Below are 14,195 nucleotides of genomic sequence, written 5' to 3'. Positions count from 1 at the left end.
GTACTGTTTTGATTATGATAGCTTTGTAGTGTATCTTGAAATCTAGAATTTGTGATTCTTCCAGCTTTGTTCCCTCTCAAGATTGCACTGGCTCCATTACCTATGTTCTTGCCGTCATGTCTGCTGCATGCGGACGGTAGAAATACCACACACGAGTGCATTTTTGCACGTGTCTTTCCCACCTTCATGCTTACTGACATCACTTTGGTATTTTGAAATTGGCGGTGGTGGGAGTGTTTACAGTAACTGCCATCGTTAGGCATCCGGGCCTTGTTTTGGTGGTTTTTCAGAAGGAGAGCTGTCTGTTAATGTCTGACTCATTTATGAGTCCACTGGAGGGCTCAGTGGACCAGTGGAGAGACTGGCCTGAAACTGAACACGGAGAGTTCACTCACAGGAACAGAAGAGAGGGCAGGGCATTTGGACAGGTGGGTAGACAGATGTGGTCAAGAGCGTTTTCCTATTTACTAAGTAAAAAAGGAAGCAAGGTAGTCATCTGAGGATATGGCTGGGAAGGAAGTGTGGGGTGTTTGAGGTGAGAAGACAGTTAGTGGATGAGAGAAATGTAGTTTGTTTGTTTTGTCCAACACCATTAAAAGGCCCCTTGAGATTAGTGGTTATGAATTTGAAAGCAGGGCTGTTATGGTGGGTGTGTATTTGTCTCCAGCCTCTTGCCGTGGCAGGAGTGAAGCCCTGAGTAATGGGAAGCTGGGTTTACCCAAGTGTGGGGTTTTGCAGTGCTGCTATGACTATGTGTGTCGGTAGCAGGCAAGATAAACGTGAAGGTCACCACCTCAGAGAACTACCTTATTCATTCTAGCTAAAATCATGCTCCATCCCCGTAACCATAATCCATTATTCTGTTTGTTTTCCTGTTTTGTTTATTGGATGTCAGATCGCCTGGCTCACCCATCCTCTTTGCCAGCGGGGACCATACTTTATTCACTACGGAAGGTGCAGTTCCTACCACAGCGCCTGGCACAGAGTAGATGCTCGGTAAGTGATAGGTCGAGTAACTTACTGAATAAATGAATTCACTTGCTCGATCTTGGGAAATCCGTGCAGTCCAGTGAAAAGTACTCAGATTCTTCCCATGTCCCTTTGTTCCTTGCTCCATGGTGTTTCAACTTTGAGGAGCATAGGAATTCCCTTACAGGGTCGGACATGCTAAGCCGCGAGTTCTTTATTTCCTGAACACTCCCAGGGTATATGAGCCCAACTTAAAGCTTTTGAGGCAGCTGCCTGGGTCGTGTGTGTCCTGCAGTTGCTGACCTTTGTCACATGGGACTCAGCAACACGGAGGAGGGTTATATTACAACCCAGACTTGGAGGCCGGGTAGTTTCCGTATTTATGATCACTTTTCTTAGGGCTGCTGCGTCTGAAGACGCTCAGGCGAGGTGACAACAGAAAAGCAGGGTTCCAGAGGTGCAGAGCCCGGGGCGGTGGCTCCCGGGCCGCGGGTGGAGCGGGCCGCTCCTGGCGCCTGCGGGGCCCGGACCCGCGAGGCCGCGCCCCCGCCTCGCCTCCCGAGGCCTGCCGCCCACACCCCGCGGTGGCGGAAGGGGGCGGGGCCCGACTGCCCGTCTGTTCCTGCCGGAGGACAATAAAGTTTCGAAAGTTTGAAAAGGGAGGAAAAAACCCTCCCCCCGCCCCTTTGGCGGGGCGGGTGTGGGCGCCCGCGGCGGCGGCAGAGCCCGGCGCCGGGCGTGCGGGGATGGGGGTCACGGTGGACGTGCGCCAGGTGTACAAGTACCCCTTCGAGCAGGTGGTCGCCAGCTTCCTCCGCAAGGTACCCGCCCGCTCCGGTCCGGGCCGCGCCCGCGTTCCCCCCGGCCGCCCCGACCCCCGGCCCAGCCGTCTGTGTCCCGGGGCGCCCGCCCTCTGCCCCTGCTCCTTCCCCTGCCCCCGCGGGAGTTCGAGTCCGCGCTCTCGCGCCCCAGCTGCGGGTTTTGCCTCGGGACGTGCGGGGCGTGGGTGGAAGTGCAGTTCCTCGAAGGCTCCCCACCGCTCCCTGGAGTGCGGGGAAGGCTCCGTGCGCGGCAGCACGTTCACATCCTGCCCCACAGTCCTAGGGAATGCACGTTCTGGAGCCTGGTTGAGGTTGCACGTGACTTGTTGATCTTTCTAGTACATCATGGACCTCCCGCCCCCCCCAGTACAAGCCAGTGGGAGCGGTGGAAGCGATCACCCTGGTGTACTCAGCACTGTTGCTCTACCACCTTAATATCTCTTGAAACTGGTAGCTTACCCTCCCTGTGCCTTAGTGTTTTTGATCTGTGAAATGGGGGAAATAAAAGTACTAATGGAAAGGGCTGGTTGTGAGGAATCAAGTGAGATAATTCATGTAAGTGCTCAGGCTGGTGTTTAGGCCTCTAAAATGTTAGAGTTGTTCATACTGCGCCCTAGGCTCACTGCTCAGTGGTCCTATTTATCCCAGGGGCTCCTCCTAGGACTATGCTCCTGGCAGTAGAATAGGGAATTTCTTGAGAAATCCAGAGCACCCAGGCCTGGGAGCTGAGACTCCTGAACTGTAGTCTGTCTCTGACTCTAGTTACTTCATTGGTCAAGGGTCATCTTCTCTTTTAGGCCTCGCTTTCTTCATCTAAGATAAGAGTGTTGATTAGAAGGCATTTTAGGTTCCCCTTCAGCGTTCACTTTTTAAAGCAAGATTTGCAAGAATTCTAATTTGCCTTGGGCAGCAGCTACCAGGCAGTGTGCCCCATATATAATGCAGAAGCAAAACAGAGAGGCTGGGAGAAGTTAATTTTTTAAGTGGTAAGAGGGGACCTCTATGGGTGATGTGGTTGGGGACCCAGGTCCCAAGGATTGATTAGGACACTGGTTAACATGGTGTTGCCATAGAGCCCCGCCCCCCCATGTCAGATCGTTCATATTTTTCACTTAGTAAGGTGCTCAATAAAAACTAGTAAATGATGAATAAATAAATGACTGAGAGCATGAATTGTGGATCTGGTGGAGACTTTGCCTTAGGCCAGACTTCTGGGCCCAAAGGAGAAACAGTGCACACTCCATTTTTTTATTAGGACTGGCAGTCTGGAGTGTGGATTCCTTAATGCCTTGGCTCCCTTGGAATGCCTTTCTGGATTATCCTTATCAAGAGCTGATCTCCATATTGACAGAACTGGGGGAGCACTTGATCTAGGCATCACTGACCATCTTCTCCAGTGTTGGATAGTTACTTCCGCACATACCTTTTCTCCTTATGAGACTAAGCTTCTTGGGGGAGGACTCATTCCCACAGAAGCACAGAGCACAATGCCAAGCTCTCTTTTAGAGAGGACTTTGCGTGTGGTCATGCTTCTGGGCTAAATGCTTTTCATTTATTCAGCAGGTGTTTAGAGATACTTTTCTCCTGTGTGCCAGGCTCAGTGCTGGGGCCCACTCAATAGACGCTCTTCTCATGGAGCTGATGGTTTCCAGTTGGGGAGACTGACATTAATAAATGAACAGCTAATGAATACATACTTACAATTGGTGATGTGTATTTATGCAGAGAAAGTTCACGTTGCTGGGACCAAATATAGCAGAGAAGTCCTGCTAAAGTTCCCCAGGGTGGTCATTGGGAAAGGCTTTCCCAAAAAAGTGGCCTTTGTCAAATGATGGCTGAAGTGTATATAGGAGTTTCTTAAGGAAGAAGGGAGGGGGAGGAAGTGCTTTCATACATCATCCCGTTTACTTCATCCAGCAGCTGTGGGAAGGATTTAAGGCCCATTTCCATTTCACTACCTAGAGAAACTGAGGTTCAAAGAAGTTTAAATAACTTTTCCAAGTTCCCACAGCCAGCTGTTGGGAAGCCAGGATTTCACATCTGAATCCAGAGTCTCAACCTCCATCTCCAGGCTGTGTTGGCCTACCACATAATAGGCACTCAGATGATCATTGAGGGGGAAAAATGTTCCAGAATCATCTTTGCTGTGCTCTTTATCCAATCCCAGTGTTCTTTTGTCTAGTCTTTTCTCAGGGTTTATTCATCTGGGACCCTCTGTGCCTGATATAAGGGTATAGTATTGATGTGTGCTAAGGTGAGAAAATACAGTGTTTCAGTTTTCTGTTGCTATGTAACAAATCACCCCTGTTACTTAGTGAATTAAACCAGTGGTAAACTTTTGGGTCTCATGATTTTGTAGGTTGACTGGGATCAGCTGGCTGGTTTTTGTGTGCCATATGTTTACAGGTGAGGTCATTCACAGCACAGAATTGCATTCAGTTACAGCGTTTTAGTATTCTTACAGAACACTTGGCCAAGTGACAGGCACATAGTAAATAGGATATTTTGGAAGGTAGGGCTAGGGAAAGAATATTTTCAGAAAAGGCCTAGCAATGGGACAATGCAAACACTGGGTGACACCATACTTCCGTTCTTTTTATTCACAAAACAATGCCTCAGAGGGGCTGTGTGAGTCAATAAGTTATGAGATTTCAGTAAATCTACTTACTGTGAGCATTTCACCTTACATTACATAAAGCCATGAACTGGAAGTCAGTAGATCTGGATTCTAATCTTTGTGCTTTCCCCATTAAAAGTGGTTTTTGGGTGGCCTTGGGACACAGTTTTAAACAGTCTGTACTGTGCCCTTATGCAAATTAGAAAGAGGCCTCATCTGGGTGGTGGGCTCCACAAGCTCATAGACAGTGGGGCTAGTGGACAGGAAATGGGGCTATTTATTGAAAATTAGCAAGAGGAACTATTACCCAGTCAGGCTCTTGGGCTGTCTTAGCTCTAGAATTGGAGGCTGAGTGGGTGTTCCACGCAAGGCTTTATCAGGGCTTAATGCTCCAGTACAAGGGAGACAGAAAAAAGATTCTGCAGTCTGGCTCCCCAAGGAGAGGTCTGGGAGGGTTTTAAGGAGGATTTGGCTGAAAAAGGGTCATCAGTGGGGGTCCATCTAGGCTTAGATTGGTTTGGTTTTCACAGTCAAGCATCCCTCTTAGGTGGAGGGCTTGCACAGTGTCTGAGGTGGATCAGACCAGTTGAGAAGTATGTGGGGGGGTGGTGTTTGGAGCCTGTTCCCCTTGGCATCCAGCTGAGTTTCTGATGGCAAGCAGTACCTGCTGGCAGGGCTAGAAAACTGGGTTATTGTAGCTTGTTAGCCAGTTCCTGGGTGTGGGGACCTAAGTGTGGTTCCTGCTCTGTCTCAGTGCTTCTTCCACTAGGTGGCTGTAGACCTGTGCCTGCTGACCTGCGACAACCCTACTGCCTTAATTTCGTGTCTGTGAAACAATAATGCCACGGACCTCACCTGTCTCCCAGAATTGTTGTGAGGATCAAATGTGTGCGAGTTTGAGAAGCATGAGCTTTTTATAAGTGTAAGGTAGTAGGAATGATCTTTGTGGGTTAATATACTTTTATTTTTCTTTTAGTCTTTATGTATTTTTTTTCAAAGGAAGGCACTTGGCAGAAGGAACAATCATACGAGGATCTCTGGAAGCATTTAATCTGATTTTGCACAATGGTATGTTTGAAGCTGTTTCAGCGCCGAGGATGTTCTATTTTAAATAGAGTCTACTGATCTACGTCTTTTGGTATGTTAGGACTTGCCTTCCAAGTTATTATATACTACTATTTTTAAAACCTGAGGAATGTTTGCTCTTCTTACACCTGCCTGTTGGATACCACAGGCAAAATATTAGCTACATGCTTTCAAAGCTAAGTGGTACCTTGAAAACAAACACCACAGAACTCTTTGTTCATGGAATGTAGTGTTTCTCAGTGAACCCTTATGGAGGAATGCTGTGAAACCCAAAATGGTTTATTCATCAGATGCTAAACTGTAGTTTCTATGCACTATATTGTTAGTGCACCTGACAGTGCATTAGGGTTCTTTGTATGACTCTTAAGCTTTCCAGCTCTTACTGCTTATAGCTGTTTCCTTCCTTTTACTTAAAACCACCTACAAAGAGCAGGCAGGGTTGCGTCCGTGCAGGCCAGAAGCTCACTCATCTCTACAAGCTTACGTGGGTCTGTTTGCTGTGTTTGCATTCATGAGCTGGATTCAAACACTTCTTCAGTGTTGTCTACCTAAAATTTAAAGTAATTGAAAAGGACTCAGAGGGCCCTCGTGTTGACTGGATGTTCTTGTTTATACTCAGTTAAGGCCAGAGAAGTTAGAGTTTTTCTTACTATAGAGTTGTTTGTGTTGATTTTCTTTCTGTGCTGTAGGCAAAGCAGGCATTGTGAATAGGGTGTAAGCTTTATGGGCAGAGATCTTTCATTTGTTCCTGATGCATCCCAAGCACCCAAAGAGTTCCTAGAACATAGTAGGTGCTCAACAGATCTTGTGGAATGAGTGAATAAAATGCACCACTCTGGAGTTTAGCCCTTTGTAATTTCAGATGGAAGTTAGTGTGGGGTTCAGTCTTGCGGCCCTATAATAAAATGGACAGATTAAAATCATTTCTTTTTGCTTCAACGCAGTGGCCTCAGGTTTTTATTTATTCTAGCCAGGAGCCTGCTGTGCTGAACAAAATGGTTGGAGTGTTTACCCTTAAACTTATAAAGGGGATTTATGAATGGCTATTTCCATTTAGAGTAGAAAGTTGATTGGGTGATTATTAATGTTTCCATTTCTGATCCTATCTTTTCTCCCTTGCAAATCTGCCACTTGTGGGGAACATCTCTTCCTGGAAAAAAATCCTGAAATATTTGGGGTAAACTGATATTTCCGAAATAAATGATTTGACAAATTATAGGGCTAGTTTAACAAAACAGTCATTTATCTTTTTACTTACACTGTAATAGTCTTTCTTTTATCTTCTTATCCTCAATCCTGCTAGAAGAAGATTAGGTACGACATGAAGCAGAATGGTGCAAACGGAAAGAGCACGGGCTCTGACATCAGACGGGGGGACGGAGCGCTTCTAGCTGTGTGAGTTTGGGCAAGTCAGTTCTTTTTCTCTGCCTCAGGGTCCTCATCTACAGAGTATGATAGTAACTGTCTTCTGGCATTGTTGGGGGAAATTAAGTGGATAACACACGTAGTTGCATGTAACCTACTTAACTTCATGTTGGCACACAGTAGGTGCATTAAAGTACTTGGTAAAAATCTTGATAGTAATACTAACCACAATAATTTCTCACATTGATCCTATGAATTTGAAAATAAAAAGCTGAGAGAAGTAGTCTGCAGAAATCTTCACCAACCTGGAATAATAAAGAAAAGAAAGAGCATGAATAAATGGTGCACATTTGAATTATGACTTATTTTTTAACTGTTGTTTGAATGACGTGAAGGTGTGCTTGGAAACTTACGTAGTGGTTTAATCAGTTTAAGCACAACTTAGTTTTAAAGTTAGTTTTAAAGTTAGTTTTAACTTAAAAGTTAGTTTTAAACAATCAGTTTAAAAACAACTTAGTTGTGGCTTACTCAGTTTATTAACTTTAAAAGTTAGTTTTAAAGTTAGTTTTAAACAATCAGTTTAAAAACAACTTAGTTGTGGCTTAATCAGTTTATAAAAACTCGGGTAGTTTTTAACTATCAAAGGAGTAATAGTGAAAGTAATAGTGAAAGTTTCGTATGTCTACTAGTGGACATTTATAATAAGTCTGTGTATCATTTTGCCTCTGGGAGATGAGGATGTAAATAAAACATGGCCTGAGCCCTCAAGGAGCTCACTGTCAAGGGGACAGAGGGAAATACATAAATTTTTATCATGAATGCTTTGTCAGGGGCATATTACAGACATAGTGTGTGGGGCAAGGATCGTAATTTTTTGTAAGATTTTATCTTTAAGTAATTTCTACCCCACTGTGGGGCTCGAACTCACAGCTACCAGATCCAGAGTCACATGCTTCACTGACTGAGCCAGCCAGGCACTCCATATATTAATTGTAAATCTATGACAGCTTTTAGAGTACTTAGAGTTTATTGCCTTTTTAAAAAGTAAATATTCTCTCTAGTCCTCCTACTTCTCTGACATGATGCCTTCCCTAATGCTAATAGAAATGTGTCAGGAGTTCTTGTCACATGGACTTTGAATCAATAAAGCATGAGCTTATGAAGTTTTACAAGTCTGGAAAAGAAGAAATATCTTCTAATAATTTTTAAGTAATCGCTTAAATCTGTTTGGTTTCCAGGAAGATACTAGGCATATACTCAGTGCCACACCACAGTGAATTGCAAGATAGGCGCTGAAGTCCTGAAACTAAGTTTTAAAAATGTTGGTTTCATTCTTTAGCAGCAAAAACCACTACTGTTTATTGAGCACTGGCCTGGTGTTTGTACTTTATATAACGTTATTCCCTTTAATTTCTCTGACAACTCTTTGAGATGGATTCCCCCCCCCCCCCCCCGCCCAGTTGTACAGATGAAGAAACTAAGGGCAGGCTGAGATTAAAGTAATTTGCCCAAGACTCACACAGGTGGGCTTCAAACTTAGGTCTCTTGGATTCAAGACTCATTCTGTTTTCAGCACTCTGTATTCTCATTTTCGTTTTGTCTTTTATTTCTTAACTTTTCACTGAGAAATCATTTGACCCAAAACAACATAGTTTTAGGGGCCCTGGCCCCCACACAATTTAAACTCTGCATCTGTGTAACTTGTGACTCCCCCAGAACTTAACCATGAGGACCCCGCCACTGACTGGAAGCCTTACCCGTGATACCAGTAGTCGATGAGCACATTTGTATGCTATGTACATTATGTACTGTATTCTGACAGTAAGAAACCTAGAGAAGAAAAAATGTTGAAACTGTAAGGAAGAGAAAATGCATATGCAGTACTGTATCGTATTTACTGAAAAAACAAAACAAAACCCACATAAAAGTAGACCCACGCAGTTCAAACCCATGTTGTTCAAGGGTCAGCAACTATTTGACTTACAAAATATTGCAAAACAGAGGAAGAATTCCTTTACCCAGCTTCCCTAAACCAGTGTATCACTTTTTTTTTAAAAAAGATTTTATTTATTTATTTATTTGACAGACAGAGATCACAAGTAGGCAGAGAGGCAGGCAGAGAGAGAGGAGGAAGCAGGCTCCCTGCAGAGCAGAGAACCCGATGTGGGGCTCGATCCCAGGACCCTGGGATCATGACCTGAGCCGAAGGCAGAGGCCTTAACCCACTGAGCCACCCAGGTGCCCCCCAGTGTATCACTTTTAAAACCAGGGAATTAGCATTGATACGATGTTAACTCATCTACCGACCTTACTGAAATTTCACAGTAGTCCACTCATGTCATTTTTCCAGTCCAGGATCCAAGAATCAGTCCAGGATCCCACATTGCATTTTGTTTCATGTCTTAGTCTCCTGCAATGTGGGATACTTCCTTCCTCTTTTCTCTCTCTCTCTCTTTTTTTTTTTTTTTTGTCTGTTTGGATCATGGTACTGGTCAGTTATTTTGTAGATTTTGTATCTTTAAGTGCATTTGGTTTATGTATGCATTTAACATTGAGGTAGGAGAGTTTTCCTTTGTGTCATAATTGTAAGCTGTTTCCTTCTAAAAACTTGACTATGTGAATTCTGTAAGACTGATGAATCACAGACCTGTATCCCCGAAACAAATAATACATTATATGTTAAAACAACAACAAAAACTTCATTATGTCATTGCCAATTATTAGGACTTTTTTTTAAAAGATTTTATTTATTTGTCAGAGAGACAGACAGTGAGCAAGTGCACAAGAAAGGGGAGGGGCAGAGGGAGAAGGAGGGAGAAGCAGGCTCCCTGCGGAGCAAGGAGCCTGATGCAGGAGTCAATCCCAGGACCCTGGGATCATGACCTGAGCTGTAGGCAGACATTTAACCTACTGAGCCACAGAGGTGTTCCTGTCAGGACATTTTTGAATGAATAATGGTGATGTGACATCGTTGGCCTTTGTTTAGAACCATAACTTTTCTCAGCCAGACAGGCCTTGGGTATCCCTGGCTTCACAGATGGCAGTATCACTGTCTGTACGTCTTGGCTCTTTGTCCTTTGCTCTTTCTACTTCATTCTCCTGCTGATCTGAAAGGCCAAGAAACAACCATTCAAAAATTTATTGACTTAAATATGTTTTGTCCTTGATCATTGAAATTTTGATTAATCAATGATTCATTTGATCTTGGTATAAAATTAGCTTTGCTTTCCTCTAAGATACAGCGTTGCGTGTAGCTCATTAATTTGGTGCAGTTCTGGGGCACCTGGGTGGCTCAGTGGGTCAAGCCTCTGCCTTCGGCTCAGGTCATGGTCACAGGGTCCTAGGATCCAGTCCCGCATCAGGCTCTCTGCTCAGCGGGGAGGCTGCTTCCTCCCTCTCTCTCTGCCTTCCTCTTCCTTCTTATGATCTCTCTCTCTGTCGAATAAAGGAATAAAATCTTCTTTTCTTTTAAAGATTTTATTCCTTTATTTGACAGATGAAGATCACAAGTAGACAGAGAGGCAGGCAGAGAAAGAGCTGAGCAGAGAGCCCGATGCAGGGCTCGATCCCAGGGCCCTGGGATCATGACCTGAGCCGAAGGCAGAGGCTTTAACCCATTGAGCCATCCAGGCACCCCAAATGAATAAAATCTTAAAAAAATAAATTGGCGCAGTTCATGGTGATTTCTTTGTTTAGCTCAAGGCCAGGTCTCTCTTCAGCAGCTCCACCCCATTTGCACATGCATTTCTGAAAGCAGCAAAGATTCTCATGGTGCTTATAAAACAGAAATGTTAATTTACAGACTTATTTTAGGTCTGCTTGACCTTTGTACAACTAATCATATAGACCTGTCAGCTTAGTTGCTTCCTTGTGCTTTCTTGAATGATGCCATTTGGAAGTTGGGAAACAATGGTTCCTTCCGAGGTCATTAACTCTTTTTTTGGGGAGGTGTTATTATAAAAGGCAGGCATTAACTTCTGAGCTTTTTTGGAAAGTTGGCATTTTAAAAACTCCTTACGTTAAGAACAGGCTTTATGAAAGCTTGTATATTTTCCCCTTGTAAATAAGAAAGGTGAATAACTATCTTCAGGAAGCTCCTCCCATAAATATATTGTATCTTATTCCTGTAATTAGATGGACTCAATTTCTTGGCCTCTCACATTTCATAGTTCTTTCTTTGTCTTAATGTAGATTTTCTTTTTTATCCAGTGTTTTGCAGTTTAGGGCCTCTTAACCTTTCAATGTGTAAAAGGAAATGAAAGCAAAGTATATGACATTGTAGAGAAGTCTACATTTTACCCTTGTTAGACTGTGATATTTGCAGTAGATTTATATCTTGGGGAAAGATAAAGGATTTCTTTTATACATTCTATAAAGGAAATAAGATCATAAGGAAGTTCAAAATGAAGTGAAATATACCTTGGAAAATACTGGAGGTCCTCCAGGATATATGGCACACAGGGCGAATGTACGTGGCCCCACGTGGTAATTGTTATGCTGCTACAGTTTGTGACTCACTGAGCCAGGTCCTGGGGTGGCAAGCAGTTTTGGCAGATATCTGGTGTTTAGACCACTTTGCTTCTATGAGAGTTGCTGGTTAGGAGTGGGAATTGGGAAATCTTTGTGACTCTGCTTGTGTGCAGGCTTTACGCCATTTCTGCTTTTAGTGCAAACTCCTTGTCTTAGTAATAGTGGGCTTACTCCTTTGGGGAAGTACTAAATGAGATAATGCCTAAGATGGCCTCTGATACCCAGTGCAGTAGATCAATGGATGCTCACCAAGTCTTCGATGGTCTTAGCTTGATCCACTCCATTGTCACACCATGTTTAAAAAGGTGTCCAGAGAAACTGTCTACCGCCTCCTGTCTTCTCAAATTGGCATTCCTGGTGATGACCCTCTCTGAGAGCCTTCCCTCTTTCAACCCCTTATTATCTGACTTCAGAAGGTTCATGAATTAAATCATGAATATTCAAGTTACCACAAGATGGCGTTAGATCATTTCAAGTAATGCCAGGTAGGGGGAGCCTCAGCACAATAAATCTTTAATTTTAAAAAAGTTAGAATATATGCTTTTCACATCATGGTATTTAGCTGTTGTAAATAAACCTCTCATTTCTTTTCCTGTTCTCGTGTGGAAACATGAGGCTGTGTCTGTTCAACTCCCCAAAGTAGTTGGGTGAGAAAATGACTTGAATCATGCAGATGATTTTATTAAAGTGAATTGTTTAGGATCACCTGTTGTTTATAAGCATTGTCTAATGGGTGACCCCTCCACAATTTCCTGTTTCCCCATTGTCCCTTAGTCTGATGGATTTTTCTCCTGGTATGTTTATTTTTTTGTTTGTTTTCCCCAACTAACATGGAAACTCTGTAAGAGGCTACAGTTTTGTTTGTTTCTTTACTACATCTCAGTGCCTGGAACCGTGCCTGGTTTGGTAGGTACTCAAAACCTCCTAATTGAAGAAAGAGAATTTTCATTATTGTTTCAGTCAATGCCCTTTGTTTGGCTTACTAAGAAATCTTAAAATTATGTAAAAGTATGAAGTTTCTGAGTTTATATTCTTTAGGAATTTCACTGATAACTTAGTGAAGTAATCCGAAGTTTAAAGCTTTTATTACTGTCCTCCTCTGATGATTATATTTCACATCTCTTCCGTAATTTAGTTCAGTAATCTTCCTACAACTTATAGTATATTTGTAATATTCAGTCAGGAAGTATTGATGAATACAAAATGAGCAAACTAAGACTTGTGAAGGAAATACTTTCAGACTTTTATTTTATCTTAGTATGAAAGTTTTTATTCATGCACACAAACACACATGTAATTCAGGGGATCTGTGTAAGACTTACATATTTTCCTTGCTTCAGGAGTGCTTTGTCAGGCCCCTTGCCGAGAAGCAGAGTAGCTAAACCTGACTCTCCCTAGTGGATGTTACTTGAAGGTTAAACTTCAAAAAAACAGTCATCGTAGTTTTGAGCATTTATTCCTGGAGCAAAAAAAATGAATGAATGAATGAATGAGTGAATGAATACTTAAGAATCCACTTTGTGACAATTCTCAAGATGGCAGTTGCCAGGATGGAAGTGTGAATGGGGCACAATGAAGTGTCAAGGCTGCTGGGGACTGACCCTCTGGATTCTCTTCATAGATAGGTCCCCAAGCAAAGTGAGGTTCATTTTCCAAATTGACCCCTGAGGTCAGCGAGGTTCATCTTCCTGATTATTCATTCAGCAAAACTTTATTGAGTGCCTACTATGTGCCAGACACTGTGCTAGTGGTAGGGATAGAGGAGTGACTGAACTAGATCGTATTTTGGTTCTCACAGAACCTGTGTTCTCATTCAGTGTCTTTTGAGGCCACAGATACCTTTAATATGTGTGAAAGTAGTTGACCCTTTTCTGTGAAGACCAGTTAGCCAACCTCTCTCTCTCTCTCACACACATGCTCACATGTGCGTGTATAGGTAGTTGCTGTGAGATGAGGAGACCCACACTGAGTTACATATACCACTTCCTGGGGTTCCGAAGACTTCCCCTGCCTGTCAGCCTCTTCACTGCTTTCTTTCTTTCTTTTTTTTTTTTTTAAGATTTTATTTATTTATTTATTTGAGAGAGAGACAGTGAGAGAGAGCATGAGCGAGGAGAAGGTCAGAGGGAGAAGCAGACTCCCCATGGAGCTGGGAGCCCGATGTGGGACTCCATCCCGGGACCCCGGGATCATGACCTGAGCCGAAGGCAGTCGTCCAACCAACTGAGCCACCCAGGCATCCCCTCTTCACTGCTTTCATTCCCCCTCAGCACTTTGTGATGTCCTGGATGAGACTGCCTGTAATTTCCTTTTTAGGTTTGGTCACATCATGTAGCAGTGTGAGCTTCTAGAGAAAGGGCCCAAGGGGTGATCAGCAGGCTTGGATCAGGGACCACCTTGTCCTATGGCTTGGAGGAAGTCACTTCCACTCTGGAAGTCTTTTTCTTTGTATTGGAGCAATAGAAAGGATTGTATTTGAGTAATTCTGAGGAGATTTAAGGATAGGGTAGGTAGGCATGCTTAGAAGGCAGTAGAGAATATCTGAGGGTAAATTAGTCTCGGAGCTCTTGAGCTGGGTGGTTTTGAGCAAACTACTTAGTTTATCTGGGCCTTATTTTTCACATGTGAGAGGGAAAAAGCAGCATATACCTCATGGTATTAATTTGAGAATTAAACTGAAATAATGTATGTAAACGGCTGGGACAAAAGTGGTAGCTTTTTTTTTTTCAGCCTTGTTATATCCAAATTGTCTTTCAGGGGAATTAATAGGTAAACGATTTATTGAGCACCTGGAGTAGACGACTTCT

The 14,195-nt window shown here is 43.4% G+C and overlaps 1 protein-coding gene across 3 annotated transcripts in view; it reads left to right on the top strand.

The window, feature by feature from the left end:
- The first annotated feature begins 1,622 nt into the window (after positions 1-1,622).
- PRELID2 (PRELI domain containing 2) overlaps positions 1,623-14,195 on the top strand; it is a 64,748-nt gene continuing 52,175 nt past the window's right edge. Inside the window, exons 1-2 of one of the 3 annotated variants that reach the window (XM_047731166.1) lie at positions 1,660-1,790; positions 6,797-6,888. Coding sequence is in view for 1 of the 3 variants with exons in the window: in XM_047731163.1 (XP_047587119.1) it covers positions 1,716-1,790 (75 nt within the window). In the remaining 2 variants the exon portion in view is untranslated. Of the gene's footprint in view, positions 1,791-5,429; positions 5,546-6,796; positions 6,889-14,195 lie in introns of those variants that run through there. The other 2 variants (XM_047731165.1, XM_047731163.1) reach the window with 2 other exon arrangements.

The sequence above is a fragment of the Lutra lutra genome, chromosome 5, assembly GCF_902655055.1.
Source record: "Lutra lutra chromosome 5, mLutLut1.2, whole genome shotgun sequence".
Taxonomy (NCBI): domain Eukaryota; kingdom Metazoa; phylum Chordata; class Mammalia; order Carnivora; family Mustelidae; genus Lutra; species Lutra lutra.
Note: the sequence above shows the minus strand (reverse complement) of the source record. Positions and strands in the feature narration are given on the sequence as shown.